This window comes from Mobula hypostoma, chromosome 9 (genome assembly GCF_963921235.1).
Source record: "Mobula hypostoma chromosome 9, sMobHyp1.1, whole genome shotgun sequence".
Taxonomy (NCBI): domain Eukaryota; kingdom Metazoa; phylum Chordata; class Chondrichthyes; order Myliobatiformes; family Myliobatidae; genus Mobula; species Mobula hypostoma.
The window spans coordinates 55,182,768-55,204,054 of record NC_086105.1 but is presented as its reverse complement, the minus strand read 5'-3'; the positions used below and the strand labels follow the sequence as shown (position 1 = coordinate 55,204,054).

The 21,287-nt window shown below is 45.2% G+C and overlaps 1 protein-coding gene across 6 annotated transcripts in view; it reads left to right on the top strand.

Moving 5' to 3' along the window:
* Positions 1-8,439: 8,439 nt before the first annotated feature.
* LOC134351733 (transcription factor ETV6-like) overlaps positions 8,440-21,287 on the top strand; it is a 28,670-nt gene continuing 15,822 nt past the window's right edge. The window contains exons 1-4 of one of the 6 annotated variants that reach the window (XM_063058322.1): positions 8,440-8,855; positions 15,315-15,435; positions 20,027-20,194; positions 20,986-21,150. In XM_063058322.1, the coding sequence (XP_062914392.1) occupies positions 8,790-8,855; positions 15,315-15,435; positions 20,027-20,194; positions 20,986-21,150 (520 nt within the window). In that variant the 5' untranslated portion in view covers positions 8,440-8,789. Of the gene's footprint in view, positions 8,856-15,311; positions 15,436-19,985; positions 20,195-20,985; positions 21,151-21,287 lie in introns of those variants that run through there. The other 5 variants (XM_063058321.1, XM_063058323.1, XM_063058324.1 and 2 more) reach the window with 5 other exon arrangements.

Below are 21,287 nucleotides of genomic sequence, written 5' to 3'. Positions count from 1 at the left end.
ATGAAAGCTTGTAGTCAGTTTGTAGATGATGCAAAGGTTGGTGGTGTTGTGGGTAGCCTAGAAGACTGGCAAAGGATACAACAGGATATAGATCACATGCAGATATGGGCAGAGAAATGTCAGATGAAGTTTAACCCAGCCAAACATGAAGTGTTGCAATTTGGGAGATCAAATGTAAAGAGACAAAATGCTGTTAATGGCAGCAGTGTTGATCCTTGGGCCCAAGTCCATAGCTCCATGGCAGTCCCTATGTGATTCAATTGTCCGTTCATCCCTCCCCACTGATCTCCCTCCTGGCACTTATCCCTGCCAATGGGACAAATGCTACACCTACCTATTCAGCTCCTCCCTCAGTACCACTCAGGGTGCCAATCTCTCCTTCCAGCTGAGGCAACACTTCACCTGCAAGCCCGTCAGGGTCACCTGCTGTATCCCGTGCTTCCCATGCAGGCTGCTGTACATCGGTGAGACCTGAAGCAGATTGGGAGCGACTTCACTCCGTCCGTCACAAAAGGCATGATTTCCCAGTGGCCACCCATTTCAACTTCCCATTCCCTTTCTGACATGACTCTTTTGCCGCGATGATTCCACTCGCAGGTTGGAGGAGCAACACCTTATATTCCATCTTGAAAGCTTCCATCCTGACTGCTTATCTCCCCCGCCACCTTTTCTCTCTTTCCATTCCCCATTCCAGCTCACCTCCTACTCCTTCCCATCTCCTCAGCTGCCTCTCCTTCTTCCCTTTCTCCCACGGTCCACTCTCCTCTCCCAACAGATTCCTTCTTCTCCAGTCCATTTCCTCTTCCACCTATCACCTCCCCTGAACAGAGCAGCTTCTACAGGGCCAACCAAAGATATTATTGCCTTTTTTAAATGTACTGTATTTTTTACGATCACAAGACCTTGCTGGATATTAAGACCAATCTGCGAGTTGTTCATTGGAGAAACTGAAGGAGCTGGACTTGGTGCAGCTCGTGATGCTGCCGCGTCAGAGAGTTGGAGTCGGCGTGCGAAGAAGGGGTGCAGAGTAACACTGAGTGATTGTCGTAGTTGCTTTTCTCATGATCACAAGAGCCTTTTGGACATCGGTTATGTGTATGCTGCAAGTCTGATTCACTGGTTTACTGATGAACGGTGGGGGAGCTGCTTGGCCTTGGTCGTAGGGAGCACAAGGCCTCAGGCTGCATTGTCACCTGTTCGCAGCTGCCCAGGAGCAATACGCACCAGCGGAGTGCCAGAGGCAGTACGGTGCAGCGTCCATGCTGGAGTCGGTGCTGCACTCCAGTGTTCGCTCGGCAGGAAGCTCAACTGCAGACTGCTGCAACACTCATGGACCCAGGGACTTGGACTGTCTTTTTTTAGTATGACTGCATTTTACTGCTTGACACGTTATATGTGCCATACATGCCTTGTGCTGTGTGTGACTGTTTTGTGTTCACAGGCTTTTACGTATGGTTGAATGCCACCTAAACTTGAACTCAAAATTATAAGATCATGAGAGGCACAGACAGGCAACATCTTTTTCCCCAGTGTTGAAATGTCTAATACAAGAGGGCATGAGCTTCAGGTAAGAGGAGGTAATGTGTGGGGCAAGTTTATTACACAGAGAATAGTGGGTGCTTGGGACGTTCTGTCAAGGGTGCTGGTGGAGGCAGATATGATGGAGGTGTTCTGCAGACTCTTAGGTAGAAACATAGAAACATAGAAAATAGTTGCAGGAGTAGGCCATTCGGCCCTTCAAGCCTGCACCGCCATTTATTATGATCATGGCTGATCATCCAACTCAGAACCCCGCACCAGCCTTCCCTCCATACCCCCTGATCCCCGTAGCCACAAGGGCCATATCTAACTCCCTCTTAAATATAGCCAATGAACTGGCCTCAACTGTTTCCTGTGGCAGAGAATTCCACAGATTCACCACTCTCTGTGTGAAGAAGTTTTTCCTAATCTCGGTCCTAAAAGGCTTCCCCTTTATCCTCAAACAGTGACCCCTCGTTCTGGACTTCCCCAACATCGGGAACAATCTTCCTGCATCTAGCCTGTCCAATCCATTTAGGATTTTATACGTTTCAATCAGATCCCCCCTCAATCTTCTAAATTCCAACGAGTACAAGCCCAGTTCATCCAGTCTTTCTTCATATGAAAGTCCTGCCATCCCAGGAATCAATCTGGTGAACCTTCTTTGTACTCCCTCTATGGCAAGGATGTCTTTCCTCAGATTAGGGGACCAAAACTGCACACAATACTCCAGGTGTGGTCTCACCAAGGCCTTGTACAACTGCAGTAGTACCTCCCTGCTCCTGTACTCGAATCCTCTCGCTATAAATGCCAGCATACCATTCGCCTTTTTCACCGCCTGCTGTACCTGCATGCCCACTTTCAATGACTGGTGTATAATGACACCCAGGTCTCGTTGCACCTCCCCTTATCCTAATCGGCCACCATTCAGATAATAATCTGTTTTCCTATTTTTGCCACCAAAGTGGATAACTTCACATTTATCCACATTAAATTGCATCTGCCATGAATTTGCCCACTCACCCAACCTATCCAAGTCACTCTGCATCCTCTTAGCATCCTCCTCACAGCTAACACTGCCGCCCAGCTTCGTGTCATCCGCAAACTTGGAGATGCTGCATTTAATTCCCTCATCCAAGTCATTAATATATATTGTAAACAACTGGGGTCCCAGCACTGAGCCTTGCGGTACCCCACTAGTCACTGCCTGCCATTCTGAAAAGGTCCCATTTATTCCCACTCTTTGCTTCCTGTCTGCTAAGCAATTCTCTATCCACATCAATACCTTACCCCCAGTACCGTGTGCTTTAAGTTTGCACACTAATCTCCTGTGTGGGACCTTGTCAAAAGCCTTTTGAAAATCCAAATACACCACATCCACTGGTTCTCCCCTATCCACTCTACTAGTTACATCCTCAAAAAATTCTATGAGATTCGTCAGACATGATTTTCCTTTCACAAATCCATGCTGACTTTGTCCGATCATTTCACCGCTTTCCAAATGTGCTGTTATCACATCTTTGATAACTGACTCCAGCAGTTTCCCCACCACCGACGTTAGGCTAACCGGTCTATAATTCCCTGGTTTCTCTCTCCCTCCTTTTTTAAAAAGTGGGGTTACATTAGCCACCCTCCAATCCACAGGAACTAGTCCAGAATCTAACGAGTTTTGAAAAATTATCACTAATGCATCCACTATTTCTTGGGCCACTTCCTTAAGCACTCTGGGATGCAGACCATCTGGCCCTGGGGATTTATCTGCCTTCAATCCCTTCAATTTACCTAACACCACTTCCCTACTAACATGTATTTCGCTCAGTTCCTCCATCTCACTGGACCCTCTGTCCCCTACTATTTCTGGAAGATTATTTATGTCCTCCTTAGTGAAGACAGAACCAAAGTAATTATTCAATTGGTCTGCCATGTCCTTGCTCCCCATAATCAATTCACCTGTTTCTGTCTGTCGGGGACCTACATTTGTCTTTACCAGTCTTTTCCTTTTTACACATCTATAAAAGCTTTTACAGTCAGTTTTTATGTTCTCTGCCAGTTTTCTCTCATAATCTTTTTTCCCCTTCCTAATTAAGCCCTTTGTCCTCCTCTGCTGAACTCTGAATTTCTCCCAGTCCTCAGGTGAGCCACTTTTTCTGGCTAATTTGTATGTAAATATAGAAATATAGGCATGTAAATATATAGAATGGAGTTATATGGACATTATGTGGGCAGAAGGGAGAAGTTTATTTGGTGTTTGATTAGCACGAAATTGTGGGATGAAGGGTCTGATCCTGTCTGTACTGTTCTATGTTTAAATATCTTCACCAAGTGGTGGTAAATCGTTTGAATTCTCAATCAAGTGAGCTGTGGAGGCTCAATATAATAAAGAAAGGGATTAATAGACTGTTTGATATAAGGAAATCAAGGGATATTGAGTTAAGGTAGTGTGTAGTAAGTACAAGATGTACTGCAGCACCTTCCAGACCCACAACCTCTACCATCTAGAAGGACAAGAACAACAAATATCTGCAAACCCCACCACTTGGAAACCCCCCTCCAAGTCGCTCACCATCCTGACTTGGAAACCTATCGCCGTTCCTTCACTGATGCTGGGTCAAAATCACGGACAGCACTGTGGGTGTACCTACACCTCAGGGACTGCAGCGGTTCAAGAAGGCAGCTCATCACAACCTTCGCAAGGGCAACTAGGGATGGGCAATAAATGCTGGCATAGCTGCCGACGCCCACATCCCATAAATGAATATATATTTTTTTAAATGGTGCTGAGGTTAGGAAAGTGGCACATTTTCAGGTACAGGGGTCAGAATGTGTTAACTAAGGAGCATGCACTCGAAGGTGAGAGGTGGTAAGTTCAAAGGAGACGTGCAGGCAAGTTTTTTTTACACAGAGAATGGTGGGTGCCTGGAATGCACTGTCGGGGGTGGTGGTGGAGGCAAATATCACAGATGTGTTTAAGTGGCTCTCAGATAAGCAGAATGTGCAGAGAATGAAGGAATATGGACACTGGGACGGCAGAAAGGATTAGTTTGGTTAGGCACTTGTTTCATTAGTTTGCCACAACATTGTGGGCTGAAGGGCCTGTTCAATGCTTAATGTTGTATGTTTAACACATAGAACAGTTCTGCACAGAAACAAGCCCTTTTACCCTTAAAGTCTGCCTGGAACACAATGCTGAATTAATCTAATTTTCCTCTGCCTGTACGTGATCCACGTAGCTCGAACCATGCGTCCATTTAACAGCCTCTTAAACACCTCTGTTGCATTTACCTCCATCTCACCCTGGCAACACTTTCCACCACTATCTGTGGAAAAAAACTTCCCCTGCACATCTCCTTTACAATTCCCCTCTTATCTTAAATACATGTTCTCTATTACTTGACATTTATACACTGAGAAGAAGATTCTAACCTTCATCCTGCCTCTCCACAGCCTCTGCTGCTTTAGGGAAAACAACCCATTTGTCCAACCTCCCCTTATAGCATACACCCTCCAATCCAGGCAGCATCCTGGTTAACCTCTTCTGCACCCTCTCCAAAGCCTGGACACCCTCCTGTAATGGGGAAACCAGAACTGCATGCAATGATCCAAGTGTGGCCTAACCAAAGTTTTTTATAGCTGCAATATGACATGCATTCTCTTATACTCAATGCGTCAACCAATGAAGGCAATCATGCCATTAGAATTCTCTGCTCCCCTATCTACTTGCATGGACAATTTCAGGAAGCTATAGACTCCAAGATCCCACAGTACATTGATGCTGTTAAGGGTCCTGCCTTTATTGGTATACTTTCCCCTTACATTTGAACTTCCAACATCTCATACTTGGTGGGATGGACTCCATTTCTCTATCCATTATCTGTCACTGATCTAAATTCTGGTCTGTATCCTTTGACAGCTCTCTCCTTTGTCACAACACCACCAATTTTTATGTTATCTGCAAAATTTACAAACCCACCCAGCTATATTTTCATCTATGTTGTTTATATATATCACAAATAACAGAGGACCCAAACTGATTCCAATGAAATACCACTGGTCACAAATCTCTGGGCAGAACAACATATCTCTATCACTACCTTCTGTCTGCTGTGGGTAAGAGTCTGAATCCAATCTACCAAGCCACCATGGATCCTGTGCATCTTAACCTTCTGTATCAGCCTACTGTGAGGGGCTTTGTCAAATGCCTGACTAAAAAATCCATGTAGACAACATCCACTACTCTACCCTCATCAATCACCTTTGTTACCTCTCAAAATGAAGTTATCAAGGAGTGACCTTCCCATGTTGACTTTCCAGAGTCAGGCCATGTTTTTCCACATGCACTTAAGTCCAATGCTGAAGAATCCTGTCGATTAGAATCCTCTCCTATAGATTCCCTGCCGTAATGTGAGGCTCAGCATCCTATAATTTCCTGGATTACCCCTGTTTCCCTTTTTGAACAAAGCAATAATGTTGGCTACCTTCCAGGCCTCTGGGATCTCACCTTGTCAGAGAAAATTACTGTTGCTGATTAGACTTAAACAAAGACACAGGCCTTGGTATTTGGTTTAATTACTTTATTAAGTGATCACCGAGAGCCAGCTATGACTCTGACAAAGCGAGCACAAGCAAGGTCTTTTATACATTAAAATACACGTAGTTCAGCAGTCTTGAGGGGTCAAGATTTCATGTTTAGACCTAATTGACAAGGTTCAGGATGCTTCCATATCTTACACAAAATTAGACATAGGGTCCCCATGTACACAATCAGTTCCCTGTTAATTAGAAGAAACCAAGCTGTTAGTCCTGTAGCCTTGAAGGCTGAAGGATCCTCTCCATTAATTATAAGAAACCAAGCAGTTGGTCATGTAATCTTGAAGGTCAATGGTTCCTCCCCATAGATTATAAGAAACCAAGTTGTTAGTCATGTAGCCTTGAGGACTAAGGACTTCTTACACTCAACATTCGTGCGTTATCAGCAGGACTTATGACATCTGCGCATTATCAGTTCTTAGTTTCTAACAGGACTTATTGCTACTTAGTACGAGTAGACAGACACTATCTGCTTCTTACCCTGCTACTCTCATCATTTGGTTAATCCTTAATTCTCAGGCTGAATTTTCTTCCACACACCCGTGGCTAGTGAAGAAACAAACAACTTCATCAAGAGCTGAGCAGTCTCCTCTCTTGCCTTCTCGATAACCATCAGGGTCTGGAGACTACCCACTTCAATGCTGTTCCAAAGACTCAGCACCACCTCCTTCCTGATTTCAACATGCCCTAGCACATTAGTATGCCTCACACTGCTCCCACTATCCTCGAGGTCCTTCTCCTTGGCGAATACTGTTCATTAGTGTGTAGAATTGTTATTTTCCTTCCTTGTATTTTTATTTGATCACCTATATTCATGGAATTGTTCAGTGAATTTTCCAGCAACTATGGTAAAATTACTTCTATATTTTTCTTGAAGCTTCTTAGTTTTGCGTAGCAGGTGTCAACGCCACATGAATCTGGCTTTAATAAATTAATTGTTATCACTGTAATTTTTGTTATCTGTAGTCTGAGTATGAGCTGACCATGACTGCTTTTATTCTTTTGTCTTGTTTTGTTTGCTCCTTGTTCTTCTAACACTTAATAAAGTTGCTTAGCAGCAAGTTTTATGCCTCATTCTTTACTTTTGAAGAACCTTTGGATTTCAAAAGCAGCAGGATCCAACAATACTGACACAAAGTACTCTCTTAGTACCCAGCCCACATCCTCTAATTCCAAGTATAAGTTCCCTCCTTTAGCCTATGGTGATCCTAACGTCTCCCTAGTTTATCCCCTTTTTTAATATAAGTAAAAGGTGTCTTGGGATTCTCTTTAATCCTGCTTGTCAGGAATATTATATGGCTCCTTTTGGCCTTCCAAATCCCCTGCTTGGGCTCTTTCCTGCTACCTCAATATTCTCTAAGGACCCTGTCTGATTTTAACTTCCTAAACTTTACATATATTTCCTTTTTCTATTTGACTAAGTCCATAACCTCTCTTGTCATCCAAGATTTTCTTACTTTGCCATTCTTGTCCTTCCTCCTGGAACTTGTCAATCCTGAACTTTGATCATCTGGTATTTATTTAAACAACTCCCACATGTTGGATGTGTTCTTGGCTGATAACTACTGCTGTTAATTAACTTTGCCTATTTCCTGGTCAATAAGGTGGTGATTTGCCCTCCCCCTGCTTACTGGGGAGATGGGTTTGCATGGCTGAGTCACTGGGTACATTGGGTTACGGTCCGGAATGAACCGTTTCTATGGGAGTGTCACTGTACAGGAGAGATGGAGGAGGTGTCATTTGATGGGATAACATTAGAGGGAGAGTCGTTGTAGAATGGAGTTTTGATGGATAATAGCAATCCTCCCATCTTAGTATCTCCTGCTCAGGGTGAGTGTGTGAGTATGCTATGTTGGCATTGGAAGCACAGTGACAGTGGAAGGCTACTTCCAGTACCTTCTCATTGTGTTGGTTGGTCACAAAAACAGCCCACTTCACTATATGTTTCAATGTACATATGACAAAGAAAGCCAATGTTTAGCATTTTTAATCTTTATCTTGTGTGTGTGTGTTTGTATATAAACTAGCCGAGTGTGTTTTGATGTACGTGTAACAAATAAAGCTAAATTTTATCATTTTTCATCTCTAGTTTGTGTGTGTACCTGTATGTGTTATACCAGTTGTATGCGTATACTGTTTATTTGTGTATGTATGCCTACCAGCTGTCTATGTGTATACCAATTTTGTGTATATATACACAGTATGTGTGTGTGTGTATATATATATACACACACTGTACCAGCTTTATGTGTGTGTAAGTATAAGCGAGTGGGGGGCGTTGGGGAAACCAGTTCGAGGCCGCCGTGTGTCCGGCCAGCCTTTTGTGCCCCTCCACGGCTCAGTGCTCGCTGCCGGCCCGGTGTTAACATTAAAGCCGCCCCCGCCCGGCAGCGCCTCTCTGAGTGGAGCCGCCCCCTTTCCTGCCGCTCGCCGGCCACTGTGGGGAATTCACGTCAAAGGTTGGCTGGCGATCCATGAGCAACGATGAGATCAACAGGCCGCCAGCTTCCTCTTCCCGGAAGGAGGGCCGCGCTCCAGGGATGTGATTGGCAGCGGCCGGCCGGAGCGCCGCTACTTCCCCCTGCTCGGCGCTGAGGCTTCCCGGAACCCGGCTGGGGGCTGCGGGTCGGCCCGGGGCCGCTTCCCCCTCGCAACGGCCCACAGGCAGGAGGCCAGCGCGGACCATGTCGGAAGCGGCGGCGGCAGCCAGTGCAGGCATGTCCGAGGCCTTCGCCCAACCTCACATCAAGGTAAACACAGAGATTGTGGCCGGCTCCGCGCCGAAGGAGAGCCCGGTGTGTGGGGCCTTCGGGCCGGGGACGGAGGGGGGGGGGTCGGGTTGGAGAGCCGGTGTGTAGTAGGTGCCCTTGGGCCGGGGGAATAGCCCGGTGTGTGGGGCCCTCGGGCCGAGGGGCGGGGTGGGGAGAGCCGGTGTGTGGGGCTCGGCTGGTGCCATCACAGCGGAGAGTGCGGAGGGAGGAGAGGGACCCGGCCGAGCCGGATCAGGAGGCTGGAAAGTTGGACCATCAACCAGCCCTCCTCCACCCCCTGTAAAATAAAACTCCGGCTTCCAGGAAAGGAGCTCGGGGCTTTGGTCTGCGTCCAAATGTAGAAAGAGCCAGGGGCTGAGGCGCAAGGTTTTAACCCTTTGCTGGCAGCCTTTGTGCCGACTTGTAGAAGTAAATACTGCACTGGGTTTGCACCCCGGCTTCCATCCACCCTGCCTGCGTTCACTTCCCCGCAGAGACACTTGATTGAAATTAGATCCGATCCCCTGGTTGAGGGAGCCCTGGGGCACTTCTCGGGTCGCGGTCTCACAGTGACGCAGGTCCTTCTAACCTGGGGAATTCGAATCCGTGCACTAGTGCCACATATACTGTGAACAGCTTTTGTTGTGCGTGCCATCCGGACGGATCATTCCATTACATCGAAGCAGTGAAATTAGTTTTAGTTACAGAGAAAGTGCGGGTAGGTATCTGCCGCAGACCTGGGACTTCATGCCAGCGAGATTTGACATGCAGTGGCTGCATACTACTTTAACCTGCCTTAAAACCCATCCAACCAGCCCATCATTGTAACAACTCCCAGTGGAATGAACTAATCAGACTCCTGTACTTCCAGTGCTCATGTTACAAACGCAAGAATCTGAATCAGGTTTAATAGCATATGCCGTGAAATTTGTTGTCTTTGAGGCAGCAGTACAATGCAATACATGATAGAAGGAAAAAAACTATAAATTAAGCTCTGGAGGACTGTGCTGCTGGTTCTGCAGATGCTAGAAATCCAGAGTAAAACACACAAAATGCTGTAGGAGCTCTGCAGGTCAGGCAGCATCTATGGGAACGGTATAAGAGACAAGGTTTTGGGCGGAGGCCCTTCATCAGGACTGGAAAGGAAGGCGGTAGAAGCCAGAATAAGAAGTTGGGGGAGGGGAAGGAGTTCAGGCTAAAAGGTGAGTGGTGAGACCAGGTGAGGGGGAAGGTGGGAGAGGTGGAAGAGGTAAAGGGCTAAAGAAGGAGAGTGGACCATGGGAGAAAGAGAAGGAAAAGGGACTCCGGAGGGAGGTGATAGGTATGGAGAAGACAAGGTGTGAGAAGGGATCTGGAATAAGGAATGGAAAAAGAGAGAAGGGGTGGGCAAGAAATTACTGGAAGTTGGAGAAATCATGTTTATGTCATCAGGTTGAAGGCCCCTGAGAAGGAATATGAGGTGTTGCTTCTCCAATGTGAGAGTAGAATGTCTGAATGGGAATGGGCAGTAGAATTAAAACTGTTGGCCACTGGAAAATCCTGCCTATTGTGGATGGAGTGAAGGTGATCTTGTAGTTGGCTGGTAGGGGACAAGCTGCAGTTTTTAAATAGTCTCATTACTGAGAGCATCTACCAACTATTTGACGGCAGGACATTGTCTTGAAGCTGACCTCACGCCGGGTGTTCCACAACAGAGTGATTAGTGATAGGCAGGCAGGCTGAAGTTGGGTGGAGATGGAAATGCACAAACTTCTGGAAAGGAAAGATTAATTGCCTTACAGAACTGAATTTCAGTGATGTCACATCATCAACAAGTTGAGTTTTTGTTACAAGCATAAATACAGTGGTGCTAGAAAGTTTGTGAACCCTGCAGAATTTTCTCTATTTCTGCATAAGTATGACCTAAAATGTGATCAGATCGTCATGCAAGTCCTAGATAAAGAGAACCCAATTAAATAAACAACACAAAAGCATTATACTTGTTCATTTATTTACTGAGAAAAAAATGATCCAATACTGTATTACATGTATTTGTTGGAAAAAGTATGTGAACCTTTGCTTTCAGTAACTGGTGTGACCCCCTCCTGCCCCCCCCACCCCGTACAGCAATAACTTCAACCAAACGTTTCCGGTAACTGTTGTTCAGTCGTGCACATTGGCTTAGAGGAATTTTAGGACATACCCCCTTACAAAACAGCTTCAACTCTGGGATGTTGGTGGGCTTCCTTGCATGAACTGTTGCTTCAGGTCCTTCCACAACATTTCTATAGGTCAGGGCTTTGACTCGGCCATTCCAAAACACAGTTTTAGTCTTTTTAAACCATTCTGTTGTTGATTTACTTGTCCTTTGGATCATTGTTTTGTTGCATTATCCAACTTCAACTAAGCTTCAGGTAATGGACTGCTACCCTGACTTTCTGCTGCAAAATGTCTTGATACAGTTTTGAATTTGTTGCTCCCTTAACGATTGTAAGCTGTCCAGGTCCTGAGGTAGCAAAGCAGCCCCAAACCACAATGCTCCTTCCACCATGCTTCACATTTGGGATGAGGTTTTGGTGTTGGTGTGCAGTGCCCTTTTTCCTCCAAACATAGCAATGTGCATTTCTGCCAATGTTCAACTTTTGTCTCATTTGTCCACAGAACGTTGTCCCAGAGCATTGTAGAACATCCAGGTGGTCTTTTGCAAACTTGAGACCTGCAGCAATTTATTTTTGGAGAGCAGTGGTGTCCTTCCATGAATACCATTCTTGTTCAGTGTTTTTGTTTTTCTATAGTGGACACGTGAACAGAGACTTTAACAAATTCTAGAGATTTCTGCAGGTCTTAAGTTGTTACCCTTGGGTTCTTTTTCACCTCCTTCAATATTACACGTTATGCTCTTATGATCTTTAAGGTCCTTTGAAAGTTGTTTTGATCAAGGCATGGTGCACATAAACAGATCTTTCTTAAGAAGAGTAGGCTCTGTCAGTAACCTGACTTTGTGTGTCTTTTTTATAGGGCAGGGCACCTCTACAACCCACACCTCCAATCTCATCTCACTGATGGGAACACCTGACTCCAAATAGCTTTTGTAGAAGGCATTACCCCAGAGGTTCACATCATTTTTCCAGCAAATACATGTAATATTGGATCATTTTTTTTCTCAATAAATAAATGAACAAGTATAATGTTCTTCTGTTATTTACTTAATTGGATTCTCTTTATCTAATTTTAGGACTTGTGTGAAAATCTGATCACATTTTAAGTCATATTTATGCAGAAATAGGGAAAATTCTACAGGGTTCACAAACTTTCTAGCACTACTGTATTGAGGTACAGGTACAATGGAAAAACTTGCGGTGGTGTCACAGACAACATGTTGAACTTGAGTTATACATAAATTTTACATACATTATGCCAGAGGGTGAAGAACAAGACAGTGTAAAACAGCACATGAGCACAAAAGTGTTATTAGAAACAAGACCATTGTAGTGCAAGAGGTGGTCTGTAGTGTTCCATTGCTGAGATAAGGCTTAGGGGTATGTAGGTTGGTTTAAGATCTTGGTGGTTATAGGGTTGTCACTGAATAGCAGATGGGGTATCCTAATCCATTGCTGGAGGAAGGAGGGAAGAGAAAGCTGACTGGAATTTCTTGGAGAGGTTAAAAGTGAAATCTGGTGATCCCACCATAAATTCTGGAAACTATGTCCAGTCATCTCAATAGTGAATCGGGGGCAATGGTTATGTCTACATTTGAGATGCTACCGATGTTGGAGGTGATGTTACTTTTTTTTAAAAGCAAGCTGACAAAATTCTAAGAAGCTGTTGAGAAGAATAAAGAATTGGTTTATTATTGTCACATGTACCAAGGTACAGTGAAAATCTTTCATTTTGCATGCCAAGCAGAGAGATAATTTCATCAGTGCATTGAGGTAGTACAAGGGAAAGCACTAAAAAGTGTTACAGTTACAGAGAGTGTGCTGACAGTAATGTGCAAGGACATGATGAGATAGATTGCGGGGTCAGGAGTCCATCTTATTGTACTAGGAGACCGTTCAATAGTGGGTTAGAAGCTGTCCTGAGCCTAGTGGTGTGCTTTTGCATCTGCTGCCTGATGTGAGGGGTGGGGGAGAGAAGAGAGAACATCTGGGGTAGGAGGGGGTCTTTGATTATGCTGTCTGCTTTTCTAAGGCAGTGTGAAGTGCAGACAGATTCCATGGAGGGGAGGCTGGAAAGCCATAAAAAAGTATCAAATGGAATACAGCATCAATATTCTAACTAGTTTAGTTGGGCTGGGGAACGATATGAGGTAAGTGTGATTATGACTGCTAAATGGAGAACAGATTTTACAACTGACAACCTGGGCTGTTTTAATGTACTGTTTTAATTCTTGTATCTTTGGGCTAAGAACTCTTTATTGTGGGGGATTTCAGCAAAGCATATCTGCTCGCTGTGGTTTAAAGATGCATTGTGTCCTGACAAACATTAATCTCTACACTCTGCAGGAACCAAACCACTGGATTAACTCCACAGGTCGGGATACACAATGTACAATATGGCAGTCAGATCTGAGAAAATTGCACCAGTGATGAATTTCAAAGAGAAAATTTGAGGTCCCTCAAGATTAAGCCACTGATACTGCACCTCAGTGTTATGCAGTGACAGGCACGTCCCAACTTTTACTGTGTCTCAGTGTTTTACACTGACGGAACCATTCCCACCAGTACTGTACCCTGGTGTTATACACTGACAGACCCATCCCCACAAGTACTGTAGCCCAGTGTTAAAACGGTGACAGATCTGGCGCAATGGTATTATACCCTGGTGTTTGTTCTACAGTGCCAGACCCATCCCCACTGGTACTGCAGCCCAGTGTTTTACACTGATAGACCCATCCCCACCAGTACTGTACCCCAATGATATACAGTGACAGACCCATCCCCACCAGTACTGTACCCCAATGATATACAGTGACAGACCCATCCCCACCAGTACTGTACCCCAATGATATACAGTGACAGACCCATCTCCACCAGTACTGTACCCCAATGATATACAATGACAGACCCATCCCCACCAGTACTGTACCCCAATGATATACAGTGACAGACCCATCCCCACCAGTACTGTACCCCAATGATATACAATGACAGACCCATCCCCACCAGTACTGTACCCCAATGATATACAGTGACAGACCCATCCCCACCAGTACCGTACCCCAATGATATACAGTGACAGACCCATCCCCACCAGTACTGTACCCCAATGATATACAGTGACAGACCCATCCCCACCAGTACTGTACCCCAATGATATACAGTGACAGACCCATCCCCACCAGTACTGTACCCCAATGATATACAGTGACAGACCCATCCACACCAATACTGTACCCCAGTGTTATACAGTGACAGACCTGTCCCCTCTGGTACTGTACCCTGGTGTTATACAGTGACACTCATCCACACTACTGTAGCCCGGTGTTATATACTGACAGATCTGGCCTAGTGGTACTGTACCCTGTTGTTTGTTCTACAGTGCCAGACGCACCCCCATTGGTACTGTAGCCCAGTGTTTTACACTGACAGACCCATCCTTGCCCATCCTCTGGGTTCCCCCCCTCCCCCTTTTCTTTCTCCCTGGGCCTCCTGTCCCAAGATCCTCTCATATCCCTTTTGCCAATCAACTGTCCAGCTCTTAGCTCCATCCCTCCCCCTCCTGTCTTCTCCTATCATTTCGGATCTCCCCCTCCCCCTCTCAATCTCTTACTAGCTCTTCTTTCGGTTAGTCCTGATGAAGGGTCTCGGCCCAAAACGTTGACTGTACCTCTTCCTAGAGATGCTGCCTGGCCTGTTGTGTTCACCAGCAACTTTGATGTGTGTTGCTTGAATTTCCAGCATTTGCAGAATCCCTCGTGTTTGCGTTTTTAAGTACTGTACCCTGATGTTATACAGTGTCAAACCCATCCCCCCAGTACTGTACCCCAGTGTTTTACACTGACGGACCCATCCCCACCAGTAAGGTACCCTGGTGTTATATAATGACAGACCCATTCCCCCCATACTGTACCCCGGTGTTGTATAGTGACACACTCTTCTCCACCAGTATTGTACCCAAGTGTTATATAGTGACAGACCCATTCTCACCATTACTTTACCCTCCTGTTAGACAGTGACTGACCAGTCCCCACAAGTACTAGACTCCGGTGTTATACTGGAACAGACCTGTCTCCATTGGTACTGCACCCTGGTTTTATACAATGACAGAGCCATCCCGCACCGGCACTGTATGCTGGTGTTATACAGGAATAGACATGTCTCCACCGGTATCATTCCCTGTTATATCAAGGGAAGCATGTCCACTAATATTATGCCACTGTATTTTGCTAGTGTCCATGATGTTAAGTGTAACTGGTGGTGAGGTTCCTTTTACCTAAGCTTCGGTAATTGACGCAGTTCAATTTGTTTCTCACAGCAGGAGCGAAACGCATACACCCCGCCCGTCAGCCCCGTGCCACCGTTTCCCAGCTCCATTCACGGGGCTGCTTCCGAGGGTAGACACATGGCAGATGGATCACATACTCTTCCCACCCACCTTCGTAAGTAGACCTGGCAATCTGGCGTGTGCATAAAGACTATTCCACTTGTGTGGGCTTTGACACTGAATACTTCATCCAATTTCTCACCTTGCTGCTTAGACTCAAATCCAAAGCCATTCTTTTTCCCTATTTTGCATTTCTTCTCTTTCCTACCCATTCCTTTATCCTATCCTTCTACCCCTTCTCATACCCTTCTAGTCAGTCTTTTATCCCTTTCTGCCCCTCTGTCCTCCCTTTGTACCTCTCTAGCTTCCCTGGGCCCTGTAATGTGCAGCTCCAACCTCCTTTCCCTCTCTCTGTACATCCTTCCTGTTCCAACCCTCCAAGCTGAACCTTCACTCCCATTTCTTGCTTTTCCATCCTGCCTTCCTGACCTTCCACTCTCCCTTGCTGCATCTCTACTCACCCTTCTTCCTGGTAACTATATTTCTGGCCTCCTTCGCACTATCCTCTCCTCTTCCCATATGCGCCTCTTCCTCCACATGTCTCTTCTTCCCTTTGTAACGCCTCTCCTGCCCAAATTGGCATTCATTTCCATCTTTGATTCTGATCCCTTTTCCCTCGCCTCCCTGATTTGCCTCTCTACTTGCCACATCACGCTGCATTGACACCTCACTCGAAGGAAGATGGTTGTATCTGTTGGGCATTAATAAGATCAGTGCCATGACTGCTGAGTCCCTCGAGCAGTGTCCTGGGCTCAAGCATTTTCAGCTGCCTCGTTGTACGTTCAGCCACGGGGATGTCTGCCGATTGCACAAAATTCAATTGCATTCACCTCAGCTCGCTCCCATTCAATTCCTTACCATTTCACAAATGCTACACTTCCAATTGAATTACCTTTCAATTTTCCCCACTGGACGTTCCGTCAGCCATTCAAATGACTAGTCTATGCCTCACTCAGTTCTCCTTCACCACCATCTAACATGGTATTGTTAGCAAACGTGGATGAATTACAAATGATCACCTATTCCCAAATATTGACATTGACTATGAACAGCAATTGTTCCAAGATCAATGTTCGGTTACAGGTACCAACCAGAGAATTATCTATTCTTGTTCTTTCTGCCCGTTAACCAATCTTCAGTTCACCTGAGTATATTACTCCAATCCAAGTACATTAAACTGTCCTCTGTGGCACCTTTATCAGTACCTTCTGAGCATCCAAAGAGAACACAGACCACTGCAGCACAGTACAGGCCCTTCAGCCCATGATGTTGTGTTGACCTTTAAACCTACTCTAAGATCAATCTAACCTTTCCCTCTCAGTTAGCTCTCCAATTTTCTATCATCCATTCTCTTATCTAAGAATCTGTTAAATGTCATTAATGTAATTATCTATACCACTGTCCCTGAGAGGGCATTCCATGCACTCGCCACTCTCTGTGTAAAAAAACTTGCCTCTGACATCTCTCCTATACTTCCCTCCGATCACCTACAATTATGCCCCGGCGTATCAGCCATTTCCACCCTGGGAAAAAGCCTGGCTACTCACTGCACACCTCTTATCTTGTATGCTCTTTCAAGAAATTTCTCACATCTACTGGTTCTCCTTATCTGTTCAGCTTGCTACAACCTCAAAACTCTAACAAATTTGCAACATAGAATTGCTCTTTCAGAAATCTATGTCATCTCTGCTCAATCCTGTTTGCGTTTTCAAAGAAGCTTACCTTTCCTCATGAGATATCAGCAATTTCTGAATTACTGATACAGACAAACTGATTTCAAGTCCCCTATTTCTCCCTTCCTCCTCAAATAGTATCATAAGATGTGGGAGTAGAATCAAGTCATTCAGCCCTTCGAGTCTGCTCCACCGTTCCATCATGGGTGATTTATTATCCCTCTCAACCCCATTCTCATGTCTGCCCATAACATTTGATATCCTTTCTTATCAATAACTGCTTTAAATATATCCAATGACTTGGCTTCCATAGCTGTGGCAATCAATTCTACAGGTTCACAGTATCATTACATTTTCAATCTTCTACTCAGCGGAAACCATTCTAGAACTCATGGATTTTGAAACCGGTACATCCAGTCTCTCTTTTGACACTTAAAATTCGTCAAGTCTTGGGCTTAAAGTCCCTTTTATTCCTCTGGTACTAATTTCACACTACTGCTAACTTCCTTCTCTCCTCATTCATTCTGGACCTATTTCTCTTCACTATACCTTAAAGTTCTTCTTGGTCTTATTCTGGAAAACAAGCACAGAATGTCTAACTTCTTAGCCATTTTCTTATTCCCCACTATAATCTCTCCTGCCACAGTCTGTAAGGGCTTGCATTAACTTTATTTAATCTCTTCCTATTCTCCATTTTCCACTTTCCATATTGATGCCTTGGTCTTCCTTTGCTGAATGGTGAAGTTTCCCGGTCCTGGATCTGGCTGCTTGTTTTGGTGTGTACATCTGCTCCACCCGAACCATTTATGCTTTGGGATCTTCTGAGTTAAGATCCTTTTCACATCCATCATCAAGGACCCCCGCCATGCTCTCTTCTCACTATTACCATCCGGCAGGATCCTTGGGTTCTACACCACCAGTTCAGGAGCAGTTAATAATATGCTACAACCATCAGGCTCCTGATCTGGTGTGGATAACTTCACTCACATGACTCTGAACCGATTCGACAACCTATAGACTCATTTGCAAGGACTTTCTACAACTTACATTCTCATTTTTGTTTTATTGACACAGTTTGTCATCTTTTGCACATTGGTTGTTTGTCAGTCTTTGTTTATGTATAGTTTTTCATAAATTCTATTGTATTTTCCTGTAAACGTCTGCAAGAAAATTAATCTCAAGGTCATATATGGTGACATATAATTGCAGTGGTAATAAATTTATTTTGATTTAGCTTTCTTAATTTCATTCTTTTAAGCCAAGCTTGCTGCCTGTTCTACGCTTATCTATCATTTCTAAATGTGAAGAATCCTATAATATTTAATTTCCAGTTTCTAACTGTGCTTCATTAATGGTTATTACCTATTTACTTCTAGTTGAGTTAATAGCTCATTGATCTTGGCACGAATCACTGTGTCTTCAGTTTTTATCCCTGCTCTAAATCTGATTGTAGAATCATAAAGTTATACAGCATAGGGGAAAGGCCCTTCAGCCCATCTCATCCATGCTGATCAAGTTATTTATCTGAGCCAGTCCCATTTACCTGCATTTGATCAATCTCCCTTTAAATTAATCCTAACCAGGAACCTGTCCAAATGTGTTTCTAACATTCTAATTGTATCTGCCTCTACCACTTCCTAGTTTTTTTAGGAACATGTTTCTTCCCCTGTGCCATCAGATTTCTGAACGGTCCATGAACACCACTTCATTTTTAGCTTTCTTTTTGCACTATGTTTGAACATTCTAAACATTTTTACTGCAGCTTATAGTAATTTTTTATGTATTGCACTGTACTGCTGCCACAAACCAATAAATTTCACAACATGTGTCAGTGATAACAAATATGATTCTGATTTTTCTGGCAGCTCATTCCATGTACCCAGCACACTCTTAAAACTGCTCTCCATGGTTTTAGATTCCCCTAACCTGGGAAAAAGACTGTAACCATTTGTCTTATCTTTACCCCTCACGATCTTATGATTGTAGATATTTCCTGGTATTTGCATGTCTTGTGCTTTCCCCTGACGCACAGTCTGGTTACCGTTACCCATTCCCCTGCCTGCACCATTGCTTCGTCCTTGCTCTGTAACTTTCTAAATTGCCAACGTACCCCCTGACACCCTGGAGCTGGTCCGCCATCTACAAAGTACACAAGGCACAGGTTGGGTAGTACTAGCATACTCGCTGCATACTTTGGGTGGTGAATTGCTACTCCGTGTAATGAGTCTTGGGCACATGTATATAGCTAAGATGCCCAAGACTTTTGCACAGTACTGTATCCGTGGAACAGAGAGCAAGTTTGTAAATCTGGCCGGAGCAAAGGGTGTTGGGAATGGTGAGGGTGGAGCACTGTGGGACAGGTGGCAGAGAAGAAGTGCCAGGGCTGGGGGTGTAGCACAGGTGCAGACACACCCAGCCCTAAGACACCAGGCAAAGTCATTTGATTCCAAACAATTGGTTTATTGATCATTGCAGAATGTGTCTCTCCCCTCCCCCTTTCCCGACCATGACTCCCTTCTCCCTGCCCCCTTCCCACTCTCAGTTCACAATAGGAACCCATATCAAAATCAGATTTATCATCACTAACATATGTCATAATTTTTTTGCAGCAGTACAGTGCAATACATAAAATTACTGCTGTACTGTGCACACATCTTGGGCATCCTAGCTATATTTATGTGGCAAGACCTTTGCATAATGCTTTTCATTCTTCCCAGTTACCATGTGGGTTTCCTCTGGGTGCTCCAGTTTCCCCCTACATTCCAAAGGTATATGGGTAGTAGGTTAATCGGTCATTTGGGTGTAATTGGGCAGTGTGGACTCGTTGAGCTGGAAGGTCCTGTTACTGTGCTGTATCTCTAAATAAATCAAATAAAATCAAGTACTCTGTGCGTGGACTGTAAGAACTCTGAACATGTTTGACACCCTCCAGGACAAAGCTGCCCACATGATTGCTGCACTCTACCTCTCTAGGCAGTACCTGCAACCATCGCACCGGGGCCACTAAAGGAGCCGTAGTTACCTGTCCTGCTGATCCTTGGTACATCATCACTGCCAAAAAGAAGGATGAATTATTACAACCCCTTGCAACAGAGGCCTTCCAACCTCCCAGCAGTACTTCTGTTTTCATGTACTGCCAAAGTGAGCAACTTCAAATTGGATTCTGACTTTTTGTTTATCACTTTCTGCACCTTGGCATCCTATCCTGAGCAAATGTGGGTTCCTTACACTCCCTCTTCATCTCAGTCATTCCCAGAGATTACAGTTAGTTAATCCCTGTGCCAGTCTGCAGCTTCTCCAACTGTTGCCTCTCCTTCAGTCGCTCATCCCTATGAGACTTCGTCTAATGTGACCCCACCTTCTCTAACACTTTTTGAAGGAGGTGGAACCACTTTCACCTTTCTTCACCCCTTCTACCCTCTGCTCTTTGTCTGAAGACTGTCCTCTGTCAGGATAATAGATTCTACTTGTGGGTTGGCTGTGATGACCTTCCTCGCATCGTCAGCTGATCCTTTGGTACTGAGCCCGTACTCCCTCAGCACTGCTCACCTGAGTGGCAAGTTCATGTTATATTAGGGGGTGTGTGTGTACACGTGGGCACGTATGGTTTTTTTTTGGGGGGTTGTTGTTTGAGCAGCGGCATTGCATTGTGGTGGGTGGTGGAGTTACTGTTTGTTGGAGGATTAGAGGATGGGTCGGAGTCATGGAGGTTCAGAGGTTGGGGCTGGGATCTCTCTATGGAGAGGTTGCCCGGTCGTACAGCACAGAAATGGCCCCTTGCGCCTATAAAGCCAGAACTGCTCGTGGCACCCCGTGACACTGTAGAAGGTTGCTCTTGAGGAGTGGGGTGCCTGTATGCCGTGGGGTGGGGGCAGTGCCCGAGTGTTCTACACTTCTTGTGTTTATCGGCCGGCACTGTTTACGTCCCGCAGGACTGCAGCCTGTGTTCTGGAGCAGGCTCGACGTCGGTCAGTGGCTGAAGTGGGCGGAGCAGGAGTACTCTCTGCGCCCGATGGACTGCAACATGTTTGAGATGAACGGCAAAGCCCTGTGCTTGCTGACCAAAGAGGACTTCAGGTATCGCTGCCCGCACTCAGGTAAAATGCCGTCCTTCAACCAGACCGTATCGTTGGGGGGGGTCGGGGGGGCGGGGTGAGGGGGGAGCATACCGCCAGAAATCATGGTAGTCCCTGTGCAGGACCCACAGCTGAGGATGAAAATGAATCAGAATCGA